The following is an 18,564-nucleotide window of genomic DNA, read 5'->3' on the forward strand; positions in this document are numbered from 1 at the left end:
TTTACCCAAGGTTTGGGGAAGACCTGATAGCTCAGCAGTCAAGAATTCACCTGCAATGCAGGAGTCACAGGTTCAATCCCCGGGTTGGGAAGATCCCCTGGAGAAGAAAATGGCAACCCATTTCAGTATTCTTGTTGGGGAAATCCCATGGAGAGAGGAGCCAGGTAGGCCACAGTCCAAGGGGTAACAGAGTCAGACACAACTGACTGACTGGACACACACACACACACACACACACACACACACAAGCTTTGAGAAGCTCAGTTTGCTCCGTCGTACAATACAGCTCTTGCTTCCTACCTTTCGGAATGGTTCAAGGATCGAGTGAGTAGTGTATATTAGATATTTATAATATAACATACCAAGCACAATTCTTATTGTAGCTATGTTATAATGACTTGTTTTTTAGTTTAAAGTTTGGCCCTTTCCCTGGTCCTTTTTTATTGTCATAAAATACATCTATCATAAAATTTACCATTAGTGGAGTTTAGCACATTCACAGTGTCTTGCAGCCACCATCGCTGCCTAGTTGCAAACATTTTAATCATCCCCAAAGAAAACTCTGTCCCACTAAGCCGTCACTCTCCATTTCCCCTTCTCCTCAGTTCTGGCAATTACCAATCTGCTCGGTCTATAGATTTACCTATTCTGGACATTTCACATAAATGGGAATTGTACAACGTGTGATCTTCTGTGTCTGGTTTCTTTCATGACCATCATGATTACAAGGCCCATCCATGTCAGAGCACACGTCAGTGTCTTGCTCTATTTTATGGCTGAGTAATATTCCACTGTGTGGATAGACCGCATTTGCTTTACCCATTCTTCTATCAGTGGACATTTGAGTTATTTTCTCTTTTTACCTACTGTGACTAGTGATGCTATGAATATTCATGTACAGGTTTTGTTTGAACACCTGTTCTCAATTCTTCTGGGTATCATTGTGGCTTTTAACATATGTGGTTCAATTACTAAGAGAGAAAAGGAAGAAACAGCAAGAAGGTAAAGTAGGAAAAGAGAGATTTCAGCTTCTGCATCTGGGTTTCCTTTTTCAACTAACCTCAGTTCTTTGGGAACCAACCACAAAGAGCTTTGTTATTAACTTTGTTATTGAACTCATGGGTCTTGTAAATAGCCCAAGGGCCATGTGTCCCCCTGGGGAAAGCCCTGATGATTGTTAACTGGTGTGCCTGGGGAAGCCAGCCAGCCATCCTTCCCCTACCTCAGAGGGAATAAGCAACAGGAGCTCTGAGACAACCAAACACCTACTGTGTGCCAGGCACTGGGCTGGGCCTTTTACACAGGTAATCTTATGAAGTCTTTGCCCAAGTCAGACAAGGAAACTGAGGTGCAGAGAGATAAAGTAACTTACAAGGTCACACAGCAAGGAGGCAAAGAGGCAAGCTTTAAACCAGTCACCTGACAGAGTGACGTCCCTGCAGGACCGTGGCGCACCAGGCTGCCACTCGGCTGGACTCATCCCAGCTGGAAGCCTGCCAGGTGTCTGCCATCACGAGCTTGGCGATTCCATTTCAGAGGCCTGGCACAGCCTCGGGGATTTCATTCAGCCTTTGGCCCCGTGTATATTAAGTGACTCGTGGGTGCTAGACACTGTGTCAGCCCAGCCTTTCTCAGCTGGGCTTCCTGGTCTGAACCTCAGAACACGGAAGGTGATCAGAGTGACTATGTTCTCGGTTCTTGCAAGGCTGGAACATAACTAGAACCATTCCTGAGGCACAGAGGGAAGCTAATCCAGGACATACAGTGGATACCCTGGGTACCAGGGATCAGTTCTTACAGGATGTGGTCTCAAACCATCACTGTGTGTCTCCAGGATCTGGAACAGTACCCAACACATAGCAGGTCTAACAGAAATCCCTGCTGAATGGATGAGTGGGAATGTAGTGATGTGAACGAAATAGACGCGAGACCTCCTCTCATGGAGAGCACATTCCTGTCTTACAATTTACAGTCTGGTCCTTTTCTATAATCCAAACCATTTCAATATTCAAGAACCTAGCACTGAAAATAGTTCATCAATGATCAATGAACTTGTGCTAGACATTTCCAGCATAGCCATGTGTGAACAGATCTTTGGAACCGTCCCAGATCTGTTAATTTTTTAAGTCACACTGTATCAGTCACTATAAGAAGCAAAGGGAAGTGGGACTAAGGCATTAACCCCTAGTAAACATGTTGGGGTAGCTGTAAATGAATAAGTTTTACCCAACAAGTGGAATGCATGAGTTCACAAATAGTTAAATAAAACCGGGGCTTACGTTATCCCCGTTGAAATGGAACCATACGACTCAAAGTGATTCCAGTGGTTTGAAAAAGCTAAATTCATGGCTACAGTTAGAACTCAACACAGTTCCGAGCACAGAGGAAATGCTCAGCAAATGTTGAAGGAAAAGGAGAAAGGAAGGGAAGGACGGAGGGAGAGACAAAATGAGGGAAGGAAAAAGGAAACGTAATTACATTCCCAGTAGTAACCCAGCTAATACTTAGGAAGTGTTTCCTGTGTACCGCGCACCCAGGCTAAGCACTTAGCCTAAATGCGTCAGCCCTTTTATTCTCAGAGCAGCTCTAGGAAACACATCCTATGGTGAGTCCGTTGTTCAGGAGACGACAGAGCAGCTCAGAGCACTGTATCTGCACGAGGTCTGACGGTCAGGGAGGGCAGAGCCCAGTCAGTCCTGCTACTGAGGTTTAGTCAGATCCTCTAACCTGCCCACCTCCTTCCCACCAAAAAAACAAATACAATCCGAATTGGCTGTGTCCCTTAATGATGTTTGAACATTTCTTTTTAAGCTACTATATCTTCTTTTCTCAACGAAACTTCACTCAAAACCCTAACACAGCTGACCGTGCCTCCTTGCTGAAGAACCTCGAGTGAGGCCCCACCGGCCCAGCAGAGCCCAGGGCTGACAGATGCAGCTTGAGAACCACTGATCTATACGATGACATCTCTTTTAAAACATTTCCGAAGTTTTCTGTCTCCAAGAATTGCCAAATGCCTACACAGAGCCCATCTCCTCTGTTCAGACAGCCTGATTTCTTTCTTACATTCTCATCAGCCCCCTGAAATAACGCAGACAGCCTTGGAAGTCTGTGGGTAAAGAATACACTGGGTAGGAGTGATGTGTATGACTCTTGGGCCAGGTCATGTTCATGAGTCTGAAGATGTGGGTGCAGAGTCATTAGAGGATTAGAGGTTTATTTAAATCAACTTCAAGGATGGAAGCAGAACAGATAGTGCAGGGTGTGGAATTCACATCTGCTCACTGGTTAAATAATGGTCTTTCAATGCCGGCCTATAGGAGCGTGATATGATAGGATGTGATTGATGCGTGAGTGCATAGTTCATTGACCAGAACAAGTCACCCATTTGCTTGGGTAGCTGGCACATAGCAGGCTCCGCATAACCAACCTTTTAAAGGATTAAATGAAAACAAATTAGAGTAGTTTCTCAGAAATGAGTTGTTGTTTTTTAGATGGGAGAATTATCAGATATAAACTTTGAAATGCATATTTTGGTAAAGTTCAGTAAGGATATTTAAGTATATTTTGTGATTTTACTTTGCTTTATATTTCTTATTTAAATTAAACTTTGCTTTGAGAAGAGAAAAAAAAAAAAACAAATACACTGGGTACAGCATTTCCTGATCCTTCAGAATCTTTCATGAGCCGAGAATCTATGTCTGCTTAAAATTTGCAGGAGTGACTACAGCATTTGTCTTTCCGTGGAGGAGTACGTAGCTTCTCTTCTCTGTTGCATCTTGACTTTGCTGCAATACAGACAGTCTAGTGAGCCTGGCAGGCTTCCAACGTGCTCAGGGATAGTCGTCTGTCCTCTGAGCTAAATCTCACCCCAGGACTGAAATCTGAACTGACCGAGCCCTAAAATTCTGAGAGGTGGAGATGCTTTTTGTATTCCACCCCCAGCAGAACAGGCTTTAGTCCTAGAGAAGTAATAATAATAACAACAACAATAATGATAGCTAACATTTTAGCCTTCTGGGGACTAAGCTACCCAGCCTAGAGGGATCCCTGTTGCTTTCCCCTGTCCACCAGCCATCACCCCGCTTCTGAAACCAGTTTCTGTATCATCCAGGATTGTTCAGTGGCTAGCAACAGTGTATGCCCTCTGATTTCATTTACTCTTCGTAGACACCCTATGTATAACAATGGACATACATTGTACAATTACATGCATTGTACATATAATTACATACATTGTACATTGTACAATGTAGGCATTGTTATCATCCTCTTTTAAAGATGAGGAAACTGAACTTGAAATAGATGAAATGAACTGCCAAAGGCCACACAGCTCATAACTGGTGTAACCAGAGCTTAAACCTACACCTGTCTGCATTATTTTAACCACTTCAAATACTGATGTGTTAGTCTTGGTGCCCTGAGGACACCTGTCCGCTGAATTGAAATGGATCAATTACTACCATAGGTCATTTACCATCATTTGCACCCAGGAGAATGTGAAATGGTATAAAATACCTGTTTTTAGCCATACACACAGAGGGAAAGTTGAACTTACCAATAGAGTTTAATTAGACTTCCCTGTAGCTCAAATGGTAAAGAATCTGCCTGCAATGCGGAAGACCAGGGTTTGATCCCTGGGTCTGGAAGAGCCTCTGGCTAGAGGAAATGGCAATCCACTGTAGTATTCTTGCCTGGAAAATCCCATAGACAGAGGAGCCTGGCAGGCCACAGTCTGTGGGGTTGCAAAAAGTTGGACACTACTGATCAGCTAATACACAGGGAGCTAAGTCCAAATTGAGTTTAATTTGGTTTCACGCTAATTAATGCTCTCTTATCTTTATCTTATACTTGCATGTTCAGTCGTGTCTGACTCTTTGCAACCCTGTGGACTGTAGCCCACCAGGCTCCTCTGTCCATGGGATTCTCCCGGCAAGGACAGTGGAGTAGGTTGCCATTTCCAACTCCTAGGGATCTTCCTGACCCAGGGATCCAACCTGCATCTCCTGCATTCAAAGGCGGATTCTTTACCACTGCACCACCAAACCCTTCAATTTATACTCTAGTCCTTGCCGCTTGAACTGACACTGAGCTGATTCTTGCAAAAGTAGGCATGAGTTGACCAGGCAGAGATGTAAGAAGGGTGTCCCTAGCATAGGGACAGTGTGGATGGGCCCTCATTCTGGAATGCAGCACATGTGTGGAGCAGGTTCTATCGTCCACTCTGAGACAGGCATGAGGATCCAAAGAGAAAGAAGCGTGTGGCTGCTAGAACCTGCCCTGTTTCAGGTCTATGCTAGACACTGATGAACTAGAGATGAATCAGACAAGGTTCATGTCCTCAGCTAGCATACTGTCAAGGAACTAGAACACACATCACTTATATTACTGATAGGAATAAAAGCAGGTAAGATTTAAAAGGTCACATTTTGGTGGAAGATTGATAAGGAGTGGGAATGCCTTTCCTCCCGTATTTCTAAGCCAAGGATATAGTGACTTCCTTCTGAAAACTTCCATTCATTGAACATTCCTGTGGGCCAGGCACTAGGGACGTCATACCCCTAACACATAGGCAACTCAGAGACCATTGTCATGCCCATTTTGCAGATTAGAAAACTAAGACTCAGGGAACCTACTTAAAATCCAATGGCAAGAAAGTGGCAAACATCAGAGAGAAACTTCTACCAATGCTTTTCCAAAAACAGATTTCATTGCAGCCAAGTTTTGGCTTTCCCACTTACATGACCTTTATTTTTAAGAATCAATCTTTTGATGTCCTCCCAAGGAGGCCTTGTATTTTCCCCCTCAAAACCAAATAAAATAACTGGCTGTAATCAGTCATTATAAAGGGATGCAGAATTTAGTTAAGCAAATATTCTGCTCATTTGAGAGGTCTTGTGAAATATGAGGAAAACCAGATTTCAGAGAGTTGAGATACAAATAGACTTCTCACACACACACACACACACATACACACGGCTGAATGGTGATTCACTTCTTCATTCGTAATTCCAGCAGTGTTCTTGGATCAGGCTTGGCCTCTGGGTGCTGATTCTTGTCAGTTACCTTTCCATTACAGCCATCTGGAGAAAGAGTTGACATGTTAAGAGTTCCCACTGATAGAATGTCAGATAAACTGCCAGTTAGAATGGCTGATGTGTGCTTAAAATGAAAAATGTGTGTCTTAGAAATGTTCTGTGAGTGTTTAAGAAATGGCTTGCCAGTTCCTGCAAATGCAATGAGCATGTTTTAATTCTGCATGGTTTTCGCCAGTAACAAAGATAAATCCAGTTAAAGGCAATTGGGTTTTATATCCAGGTGGTTATCTAGCTTGCTATCTGCCTGTGTGGAGGAGAAGAGTTGTCCCCTGGTGCCTTTTTGCTTTAGTCCACCTGGTGTCTTCCCCCATCCCAAGAGTCTCCCTGTTTGTCGACTTCCCCTGCTGTCCCTACTAGACGACAGGGACTGTGGCCATCTGACCCACTGCAGTTCCGGGGGTCTGGCATCTGACCTGCCAAAGTGGGGCGTTGTGTTTCCCAGGAAAGCAAACAGAACTTGCAAAGTTTTGGAGTCACGCAAGAGCACCGAACGATTCTAGAACTTCAAGTTATCCCGAAGACTGAAAGGACAGGGCCAGCCCATGACCCACTTTGCAGCCTCGCTGAGGAGCTGGGACACTGTCCTGCAGGAGATGGAGCATCACGGAGGATATTAAGTCAAAAAAAGGGGTGCAATAGGCTTATGTTTTACATCTTACAACTCCTTCCCCGAGGATGGATTAGAGAGGAGTTTGGAAGCTGGGGCGGCATTTTATCCAGTTCACTTATCCTCAGGTGCCCAACTGTGGCTGTAATTATACCCATGGGATCCAGAAAGATTCCAGTATCTAGCTTTCCCTGTATCCTTGGGTCTTTTTCAAAAATTTTTCTTTAATTTTTAAAATTTACTTATTTTTGTTTGCACTGGGTCTTTGCTGCTACACTCGGGCTTTCTCTAGTTACAGAGAGCAGGGCTCCTCTATAGTTGCAGTGTGTGGGCTATTTGTTGTGGTGGCTGCCCTTGTCGCGGGGCACAGGGTCTGGGTACAGTTCCACATCTGGGAATTTAATCCTACAGAATCTTACCCACAAGTGGAAAGATAAATGTGTGATGACGTTCATAGGAGCAATACCTGTGTGGGGGGAGGTGGGTGAGAAAGCAAGCTAAGTGTCCATCACTAGGGGATTGGCCATGCCCATTCCATAGGCGTCTGTGCAGCCACTGAGAGAATGAAGTCTTCCTATGTGTGCTGATTAGACAGAACATGACGCATCATTACATCAAAAAGTCATGTGCGTGCACGTTCCCATCTCTGTAATTAAAAATACATGTAAACACTACAGCATCTACTTCCTAGGGTCATCAGGAGCCGTAAGTGGGTTAATAGGTGCAAAGTGCTTAGAACAGTGTCTGATCCACACAGTAGGCACTCAAGTGTTAGATCCTGGAGGAGGGCATGGCAACCCACTGCAGTATTCTTGCCTTAGAGAATCCCAGGGACAGAGGAGGCTGGCGGGCCACAGTCCATGGGATTGCAAAAGGGTCAGACACGACTGAGTGACTAAGCACAAGTGTTAGATACTATTTTTACCTCCGCTCTTATTTCATACTCTATCTTGCTCAGTTATAATTTTAAAAGCACAGGAAATGGTTACAATTAACCTTCCCACTACTGTGGTTTTCTGTACTCTTGGGCTCCTCATAGAAGGATGGAAGATGACATTTCTCCTCAGGTCACACAGCCCTTGGCAGATCCATGTGCCTGGGGTCACAAACTTGTCTTGATTTTCCCAGAACTGTCTGATTTTAAAATGAAAAATTCTGTGTCCTGGGCACCCCTCAGTTCTGGGAGCATATGACCACTCTCCATATCCCTTTGGGGGCCCAGTTGCTTTAGGAAGAATACAGACAAGGCATCATTATTGCTTTTCATATATTAGGAGAAAACATAAAAATAATATATATGAATGGAATATTATTTAACCTTATAAAGCATGGAAATTCTGACCCATGTAACCACATGGATGAAGCTTGAGGACTGTGTGAAAGAAGTCAGTCACAAAAAGATAAATACTGTATGATCCCATTTACATGAGGTCTTAGAGTCTGACTGCTCTGAATATTCACAGAGACAGAAAGAAGGATGGTAGCCAGGGGCAGAGGGGGAAGTGGGAGTTGTTTAATGGATTCAGTTTCAGTTCTGCAAGATGAAGAGAGTTCTGGAGATGCATCGTGGCGATGTTTGCACAGCAGCCTGAAAGTTCTTAAGACAACCAAACTGAACCAACTGAAAATGGATAAGATGGCAAATTTTATGTTACATGTGTTTTGCCACAATTTAACATTTAAAATATAAAATAAATTTTAAATATTTTAAGTATCAAAATAAAAAGGTGCATCCACTACCACAAATATGGTTGCATACAGTAGTGCTAAGGTGGTATTTAAATTGAACAGCCATCGGAAATAACTGCACAGATGATACCCTCGTGGGAGAAATTGGGGAAATAATGTATATTCTGAGCTCAGACTGAAGGCGCCTGAGTCCTCAGCTTGCACTGTTCCACAGGCCTCCATCCACTGCCCCCAACCACATTTCTGCTCCACAAATGGCCCACCCACTGCAAACAGGAGGGCTAAATCCAGTGCCCTCTGGGGTCTGGGCATGCCTGGCAGCATCAGTGGTTTGAAATCCTGAATCCTGACATTCACGATACTCTGTGCTAAGCTTGGCCTTAGCACTGTCAGCCTCACCAGCAGCCACGAGTACCTGGTAGCCGGGGCTTAGCATCTGTTACCAGCAGAGTGGTGCCAGGCACAGCACGGCGGGTAGGAGGGACCTGGAGGAGGGCAGTTAGCTCGGTGTTGTGCTCCTTCCAAGTGAGGCAGGACAGGCCCACCCTCCTCACCCTGCCACAGGCTGCCAGCAGACAGGCTGGCCTGGGACTGGGCTGGGCACCCGTGGACCTGAGAGCTATACCCCTCCCTCCTGTGTGTCTTCACGCCCAGAACCATATGCACATCAGACACGGGACAGTGCAGTGACCTCTGGGAGCCAGTTCCTAACTCTGCCACCAGCTGGGAGACTGTAGACAGGTTCCCTCCTATGGGGCATTTCCCAAACCATGCTCTGCAGAACATTCATGGGTATGACACTCAGAAAGCCTTCCAGGTTCAATTCAGGTTGGATCTTCTACTGCTATCCCCAGTCCAAAATGTCTTAAGCTTCTGATGTTCACGATGGCAGTAATAATACTATTAAACAGCAGTTAACCTTTATCAAAAGGCTTATATGGGCTGGATGCTAGTGCACGCATCTTACATGCTTTATTTTATTTAATACTCCCAACACCTGAGGCTTATGGAGATGAAAGTAACTTGCCTGAAGTCTGGGCTCTCAAGAAGAGACCATGGGGAGAAGATGAAGGAAAGAGGAAGAGAATTAACTACCAATATTCATGCTCGGCTTAAAGCAGTGCTTCCTAAACTTTAAAGGGCACACACATCACCTGGGAGTCTTGTTAAAAGGCACGTTTTAACTCAATAGGTCTTGGGTGGAGCTGAGGTAGGGCATGTCTAACAGCAGTGGGCCGATGCTGCTGGTCCCAAGACCAGGCTCCGAATGAGGAGGCTTTGGAACACCTGAGTTTTCTCTTGTGCCTGAGATGGGATTCGTTCCCTCATCCATGTACTAATGCATTCATTCATCCGTCCATTCATTTGTAGATGCCATCTAGTAGCGAAGAACTGGAACTTTGCATTTGGAACTGGGTTCTAATCCCAGTTCTGCACTGTTCAGTCAATGGGCGTTTTCTTTGAGCCTCAATTGCCCATCTATAAATGGGAATGAAACACATTTTAGAGACTGTTTTGTGACCATTAAACGTAGTGAAAGTGAAAGAAACATGAAAGTGAAAGAAAATTTATTAAACATAATAAATGGTAGCAAAAGTCTGCCTTGGGGGCCCAGGTCATGGTGGACATTCCATAAATGGTGATGCTTCAGGAGCTTATTTTACTACTCATGTGTTTATTTATTCCTTTCAAGCTAGGTTTCTAGATGGTTCTAATAGATTTGTTTACACTAAAACAAATGTATTTATTAAAATAAATTGTCATATATATTTACTTACATATTTCCATAAAGATGTCCCAGTAGCTCCAAAAGCTATAGTGATGGGCCCCAGGGTCCCCACCATGAGTGCAAGACTGGTCTGCCGAAAGGTGGAAAGAAATTGGGGAGGAGATAGCCGCACATGATGAGCTGCACAGACCACTCGGCAAACGACTCCACCAGAAAGGAGGAGTGAGAACTGCTTGTGAAGAGGAGAGAGCCCGAGACTGGGTGAAATGACAGCCAATCCCAAGCTATTGATTATCCAGAGGGAAGTAAATATTACGTAGGCAATTATCAACAGGCGTCTGAAAGCCACAATAGGGAAACCTGGTCCCCAGCCTGGTCCCTGCAGCAGGGCTCGGCCACGGGCTTTATTTGGCATGCAGGGTTGGCTCTTCACCCAAGGAGGGGGCGGTGGCCGGGTAACCTTCGTGTCCAGCCAAGCCAGGACCCGGCGCTGTGCTTTGAAAATCGGCTTTACTCACAAGCTCTGGACCTGGAATCCGCAGCCCCCTCCCCATCCGCCTTCGCTCCCCGAAGATGTCATCTTTTGAGACGATTTCATGTGGAAGCATCGCTAAGTAAATTCGCTAAATGCCTATTCATCCCTGTCAGATGGGGATGCGGTGAAGCGGTAAATGTGAAAATGGCCCCAGCTCGGGGGCTCTGAAAGGCGCTTTCTGGGGCTGCCAAATGGAGCCGCAGCCGCTGACCCTGGGAGGCCTGAGGCTTCGCGAGAGGGGGCGTAGGATCCCCGGCCCGGCCCCTCCAATCCTCCCACCAAGGCCGCTGAGAGGCCCCTGTTTATTATTCCTGCTGCCAGGGACCCATTCAGAGGTTAACTTGTCCCTGTATTCATCGGGAGGACAATAATGAACTGTCGCGGAGAGTGGCGAGGGGGTTGGTAAATAGGCACCGCTAAGCCACGGAGCTGGAACGGGCCTCTGTGATTTGGAAAGAGAGGTTGCTTAATTTCCTTTCCAGGCTGGTTTAGTTTCCACCTCTCCAGGACCTTCAAGAAGCCCTCTGCCCACCGCTCTCCATCACTGGGCGTGAGGCACGCCTGGGCTTCACCCTGCCCATCTGCGGAGATGCTCCACGTGGGCACGGACACGTGGGCTTGGCCTTTTGTCTGCGTCCCCAGGCTTCACCCCTGTGCGTATCCGCAGGGCTAAGCTGTCTGCGTTTGCGCCCGTGTGGATTTACCTTATTGCAGACACGCGGGGTTTTTCTGGCGTCTGCCAGCCACTAGAATGGCCGGTTTTGAAGTGGCTGATTTCCACACCAGGACCGACTGTCGGCAGTGCTGGGTTCTGCTGCAGCGTCTCTTAAATGCTCTGTCCCCCCTCCGCTGGAATTATGAGTTGGTCAACAAGAGTTGGCCAATCAGAGAGCAGGGGCTTGGCGTGGCGCGACTTCGGGTGATGCAGGGAAATGAGAGAGGGAGGGATGGCTGGGGGCAGCCCGGACAGGCTGGTGAGAGGCCAAGAGCAGAGCACCTTGCATTTATTGTGCACCTACTGTATGCCCTTCATGCACCCAGTATACATCAGCATGTATATCTACTTTGTGCAGGGCAGCCAGGTGAAGGCTGTCACTCAGAGGTTGAATGACTTATCCTAGGACACACAACAGGGTCAGGAGTGGAGCTGAGACCTATCTCCAGCCCGTTCTGCTTCCAGAGTGCAGGCATCGCTTTCTGGGGCACCCACCTGCCCCCTACCCTCCACAAAGTTCTAGCCTCCGTTCTCTTCCCAGAGATGCACCTTCACCTGTTCTCCCAATTTGAAACGATGGTTAACCCTTTCCTTCTAAGTAAACCACCCCCAGCAGAGAAGCTGATGATAAAGGAGCTGTCACTTCAGCACCATTTACCTGTTTGGGTTTATTCAGCGTAAGAGGCGACTGCGTTTCTGGCAGATGGAGACCCGTGTGACTGCCTTTTAAAATACTGTCACAGCTGTATGCACAAGCTGATTAGCTGTGACTACACTGCTAGTGCTGAGATTGATGGCGATAAATTTGGGATAACAATGCTGGGAACGATGTCACCTGTTTGTATTGCACTTCATATTTCTTAAAGCTCTCTCAATCAGTAGCCCAGGGGTTAGGGGGGATTTAGCATTCATTCATTCATTGATGCATTCGTTTCTCAAAGTGCATTTGAAAGCATCACTTTAAACTCATCTCATCTCATCCAGCAAGCATTGCTGTACTTCCTACTACGATTACTGTACCTCCTACTATGTGCCAGTGATGAGCGAGTTTGATTAGGTTCTGTCCTCATGGAGCTTACATCCTAATGTAAGCAAATTTAGCCCTTTCAGATGGTGATGAGATCATATGTAAATAGAGTGCTATGTTAAGTGAAGGGGAGCAGGTACTGCTTTAGGTTGAAAAGAAATCTGGATGACAAGAGCAGACGTAGAAAAATATGGGGCAGAATTTCCCAGGCAAAGTTCAGTTCAGTTCAATCACTTAGTTGTGTCTGACTCTGTGCAACCCCATGGACTGCAGCATGCCAGGCCTCCCTGTTCATCAGCAACTCCCGGAGTTTACTCAAACACATGTCCATTGAGTCAGTGATGCCATCCAACCATCTCATCCTCTGTCATTCCCTTCTCCTCCCACCTTCAATCTTTCCCAGCATCAGAGTCTTTTCCAATGAGTCAGCTCTTCGCATCAGGTGGCCAAAATGTTGGAGTTTCAGCTTCAGCATCAGTCCTTCCAATGAATATTCAGGGTTGATTTCCTTTAGGATGGACTGGTTGGATCTCCTTATAGTCCAGGGGACTCTCATGAGTCTTCTCCAACAGCACGGTTCAAAAGCATCATTTCTTCGGTGCTCAGCTTTCTTTATAGCCCAGCTCTCATCCATATGTAACTACTGGAAAAACCATAGCCAGGCACAGTGAGTACAAAGGCCCTGAGGTTACTTTGTACCTGCCACCGAGGTATTCACTGATGTCTTACTGTTTGCCAATCCCAGTGTTGGGTCCTGGGGATTCCAAAACAAGTAAGACATTATGCTAATTCTCAAGGAGTTCACAGAATATGGGGGTGTGTAGGAGACAAACATACCAACAGTCCATTTTAGCATACTTTGGTAAACTCGGTGATGGAGGTACATGAAAGAAGATGCCTCATGCACCTGCGAGGTATAAAAGAAGGAGGGGATGTGGTTGCTGTGACAAAGAAGGGAGCCAGTCACAAGTGTCCATGATCTCTGGAGGGCTCTGACTTTCCTCTTGATTTGCTTCCACAGGACAAATGACCAGCTGGTGGCGTTTCTCTCCCGATACCGAGACATGAATTTCTTGAAGTCACATGGCCGGGACAATGCAAGGTAGTAGATCTTCCCTCTACCCTTGTGCAAAAGATAAATGAAATCTGAGTCTTCATTTGGGGGCTTCCTTCTAGGCTGGTTTGATGCAACCAGAAATACGTTGAGGAGGGGAGAGAGGCATGGCACAGCTGGGCCTTGGCCCTTCCTGTGCAGAATCTGAAGTGGTCTCTCCCGCCAGTCAGAGAAAACAGCGAGACATGTGTCTCATCATGTCATATCAGCATTTTCATGAGCCCGTGTTCTCATTATGGCAGCCCTCTGAGGAAAGCAGGGTAATCATTTTATACTCATTTTATTGGGAAGAAGACTGAGGCCCATAGTTCAAGTTCATGATGTCCCCAGATCATACATTCGGTTTGCCAGTCATTCGGCAAATATTCACATGGGGCCAAGTGTGTGCCAGGCACCCTTCTAGAGGTGAATGAGACAAAATCCTCACTCTCATCGAATTTACTTTCAAGCAGGAGAGAGTCTCACACCAGAAGGGAGTTGGAGTCAAGGAAACCAACTTCCAGCCCTGTGCCTTCACCGTTGCCTCATGCTTGCTGCCTAAGTTGTGGGCAGGGATTTGAGGCAGCAAAATCCTTTGTGCCTCTCTCACTTAAACTGAGCAAAGCCGAACAGCATCACTACAGTCCCCCCTCGTTATTGTTGTTGTTCAGTCGCTCAGGCCTGTCCGACTCTTTGCAACCCCATGGACTGCAGCACGCCAGGCTTCCCTGTCCATCACCAGCTCCCAGAGCTTACTCAAACTCATGTCCATTGAGTCGGTGATGCCATCCAACCATCTCATCCTTTGTCGTCCCCTTCTCCTCCTGCCTTCAATCTTGCCAGCATCAGGGTCTTTTCTAGTGAGTCAGTTCTTCGCATCAGGTGGCGGAAGTATTGGAGGGTCAGCTTCAGCACCAGTCCTTTCAATGAACATTCAGGGTTGATTTCCCTTCGCTGCTGCTGCTGCTAAGTCGCTTAAGTCGTGTCTGACTCTGTGCGACCCCACAGACGGCAGCCCACGAGGCTCCCCCGTCCCTGGGATTCTCCAGGCAAGAACACTGGAGTGGGTTGCCATTTCCTTCTCCAGTGCATCTCTGTGGCCAGAGGTCTGCTAGAAGGGCTACAGTCTTGAGCGCCCTCTGTAGGAGAGATCACATGATCGGCTTCACCATCTACACAGAAAAAAACATTACAAACCCACTCAGGATCACTCTGCCAGCTTTTTTAAAAGGCTTATTTATTTTTAATTGGAGGATAATTGCATTACAATGTTATGTTTGTTTCTGACATACATCGACATGAATCAGCCATAGGGCTCTGCCATCTTAGAACCTTTTTCCAGCATTGAACTCAGAACTTAATCTGACGGTTCACAGGATAATTTTAGCACGTTAATGTGTTCTGTTTGGCCTTGGTGCTGGTTTTGTTCTAATTCAGGTGCTTCATTTGAAAATTAATAGCCCCATTTAAAAAATAGCAATATTTCCAGCTCATCTGAAAAGATCCACTTACATGTCCACTTACTCTGTGCCTGAATTTTCTCATGAAGGTTGCGTTTTTGTCTTAGACAAAGCCCGTGTTCTACAGGACCCTGCAGTCCTTGCTGCCCTCTCCCCTACCTGGCCCCATTGGCCCTTCAGTTTGCTCATCTCTGCTGTCGGTATTCTCCACTGCTGCTGCTGGAGGTGTCATTTTGGCTGGCTCTGTGATCCACTTTGCCCAGATATTCACAGCAGGGAGAGACAGAGGCAAGCAATGGGCTCCATTTCCCGAGTTTTCAAGAAGTAATCCCCAAATCCTTGGGTTGCATCACTTTCCTTAATTTTGATTTTGACTTCATCCAACTGTCTGTTGGATCCGTCTTGTCCAAATGACAGTCTGCGTTCTTTACATTTAATAGCAACCCCCAGACTTGAAGATGCTCTGTAAATTAGCACAGATTAGTATAGCATGTTTTGGCCAAGCTGGACAAACCTGGACAAACCTGGGCGGATAAAGAAGATATACACTGTAATACACTATAGCCACATAGCGTTTTGTGTTCCTGCTAAGTGCCTATCACTCCACTGGCCCCTTTTCACACAGGATCCAACTTTATTTTTATAGTCACTCAGATTCCATGGAGGTGGTAAGTTACCAGAACTAGCCCAGATTTTGGTTCCCCACCCTTAGATAGATAATGAAGACCCTTATTCCCTTCCAGATAACTTATAATACATGGTTTGTGCAAAGTTACATCATGAGAAAAAAAAATCCACTGTAAGTTGATAAACTTGTGTCTAAATTACATCCACCCTAGTATTGTTGTTTTAGCCTACACAGTATTTATTCTCTGTCTGCTCTTTCCAGGCACTGTGCTAAGAACTGGGTATGGCACAGAGGTTAAGACTGTGAATTTTGGGAGTCATACCTCCTGGGTTGAAGTCCCGATCTACCATGTCCTGGCTGTGTTGCATTGGACTGGTGACCTAACGTCTCTGAGCCTATTCCCTTATCTGTACGATGGAAATATTAATGGACTTATACTCATGAGATCATTGGAAGGATTGAATGAGGTGCTGTGTATAAAGCATTTGGCACATCCTAAATGCCCTACGATGGTGATGGTGGTGGTGATGGTGATGGTGGTGGTGATGGTGATGGTGGTGGTGGTGTCATTGATGATAAACATCAGACTGAAATACTGCAGGCGGGAGAAATAAATAGATAATGTACAGACCAGGGTTGTGCCTTTGGGTTTTGTGAGTATGTCTTGTCCAGTTGATGTGCCTCCAGCATTGACAGGTGGTACCCAAATGGCACAGCAGGATACAGGGCAGGATAAAGACTCAGGCTCAGGAGATATTGCTTGCATCTCCCTCTAAAACCCTAAAACCCAAGGCTCTCTGGACAGAAGAGCTCACAAGTTCCAACACTCATGCATGAGTCCTCAGCCAGGATTCACTCACTTAGATGAGTTAAGGGTTTAATAGTAAAATGAGCCATCAGCCACCACTTTGGCAGCTGGGGCCTCTCTGCTGTGGGAACAAGCCTAGCCACGTGCATCTTCCCTTGTCTCACCCACAGGGGCACCCTGGGCGAGGCTTGGCTCAGTTCTGCACTGATTGTGTGTTAGGAAAAACTCTTTTTTTTTTTTTTTTTTGGTGGGAAATGACAGAAACTCAGCTTAAACTTGATTAAAGGGTAAAGGAACTTATTGGATGATTCAAAACATTAATGGCTGACTTTGGACATAGCTGAATCAAGCAGTTCAAATGATATCGTCAAGCCCAGACTCTCTGTTAGTTCTTTTAAAAATTATTTCTTATTGGTCTGGGGAGGGTTAAAATAAACACAGCACATCAAGTAGTCAGGTAGTTCACTAGCAGAAATATTGTTTTTAATTGAGGAATAACTGACATATTAGTTTCAGGCATGAAAGTCAATGTGTTTGTTGCTCAGTTGTATCCAACTCTTTCTGACCCCATGGACTGTAGCCCACCAGGCTCCTCTGTCCATGGAATTCTCCAGGCAAGAATACTGAACTGGGTTGCCATTTCCTTCTCCAGGGGAGCTTCCCAACCCAGGGATTGAAACTGGGTCTCCTGCATTGCAGGCAGATTCTTTATTGTCTGAGCCATAGCATTCAATATATGTATATATTATAAAATCACCACCACAATATGTCTAATTAATATCCATCACCACCCATAGTTACAGTTTTTAAGAACTTTGAAGATCATAGCAACTTTCAAATATGCAATATGGTATTATTAACTGTGGTCACCATGTTATACATTACAGCTCTGGACCATATTTATTTTATAACTGGAAGTTTGTTCCTTTTGATCACCTTTAGAGGATGAGATGGCTGGATGGCATCACTGACTCGATGGACGTGAGTCTGAGTGAACTCCAGGAGTTGGTGATGGACAGGGAGGCCTGGTGTGCTGCGATTCATGGGGTTGCAAAGAGTCCGACACAACTGTGCGACTGCACTGAACTGAACTGAACCCTTTAACTTAACTTCCATCAGTTCTCTTTCCCTTTGTGCTGGTTTAATTTTCTGGCTTCAGATGGTGACCCTTCTCAACATATTAGCCTCGTTTTACTGATAAGGAAACAGACTCAGAGAAGTGAAGTGACTTGCTTAAGCTCACACAGCGAGGGCAGGGCTAGAACTCAGGCCTAGAGGAATGTGTCCCCAGAGCCCAGACTCAGAAACCTGCATGATCCAGCCTGTCTGTGTTCAGGTCCTGCTTTCTTCCAATATTCTGGGTGGCTTCAGAGCAGCCACTCTGCTTCTCTGGGCTTCGCTGTGTTGGACAAACACAGTGGTTGAATGAGATGATCTCCAAATGCCCTCCCATTCTGATGTTCCATGCTTCAGGACCAGCTCTTGCGAAAGACAACGTGATGGAGGCAGAGAGTTTAAAAGACAGAAAGATGGAGAGGGACAAAAGCAAGCGGTGAGATAAAAAATAGGCCACAGGGTGCCTCAGTTTTTAATTCCATGTGGTTTCTAATAGCAGTTTCGGCCTTCTGTCCCTAACTCCAGTCTTTAGCAGTCAATTTGGACTTCCAGCTCCCGCTGCTAAGAGATGGCATAAAGGCAAACTAGTATTTTAATAGCTACCCAATTGGTCCTGACTGTTCCTATAATTAAATGAAGGAGAGTGTAGTGTTCACTTTATTTCCTTGTTTTCCTCCAAATATCAAGTAGCTAGATATATTGAAAGACATGTTAGTGCAGTTATCATTTTCCCAGATAATCTCTGCAGGGCTAGCAGAAGCAGGTGCCCTAAATTAGCAGGTCTTGGCAAACATCCCCAGGAACTCCTGGTTTCTGCTCAGAGAGCATCAGAGAAGTTCCCCCAGATCTTGGTAGACTGATCAAGTCTCAGAGTATGGGGCCCCTTACAGGGAGATGGAAAGAAAAAATTATTTCCCTCAGCCAGAATAGAGTTTCTGGGACTTTCTGGCCTTGGTTGGTCTCAGTGCTCAAATAATTCAAGGTCTCTAGGGTCCCAGTGCTCAGTCTTGGGGCATAGTGTGGAGTATTGGTAAGAGCTTGGGCCCTGGAGTCCAGACA

General features: G+C 45.8%; 1 protein-coding gene across 1 annotated transcript in view; it reads left to right on the forward strand.

Moving 5' to 3' along the window:
- The window catches only part of XYLT1 (xylosyltransferase 1), a 350,305-nt gene that overhangs the window by 284,411 nt on the left and 47,330 nt on the right, over window positions 1–18,564 (forward strand). The window contains exon 6 of the mRNA XM_018040831.1: window positions 13,422–13,502. Coding sequence (XP_017896320.1) covers window positions 13,422–13,502 — 81 coding nt within the window. The remainder of the gene's footprint in view (window positions 1–13,421; window positions 13,503–18,564) is intronic.

This window comes from Capra hircus, chromosome 25, assembly GCF_001704415.2.
Source record: "Capra hircus breed San Clemente chromosome 25, ASM170441v1, whole genome shotgun sequence".
NCBI lineage: Eukaryota > Metazoa > Chordata > Mammalia > Artiodactyla > Bovidae > Capra > Capra hircus.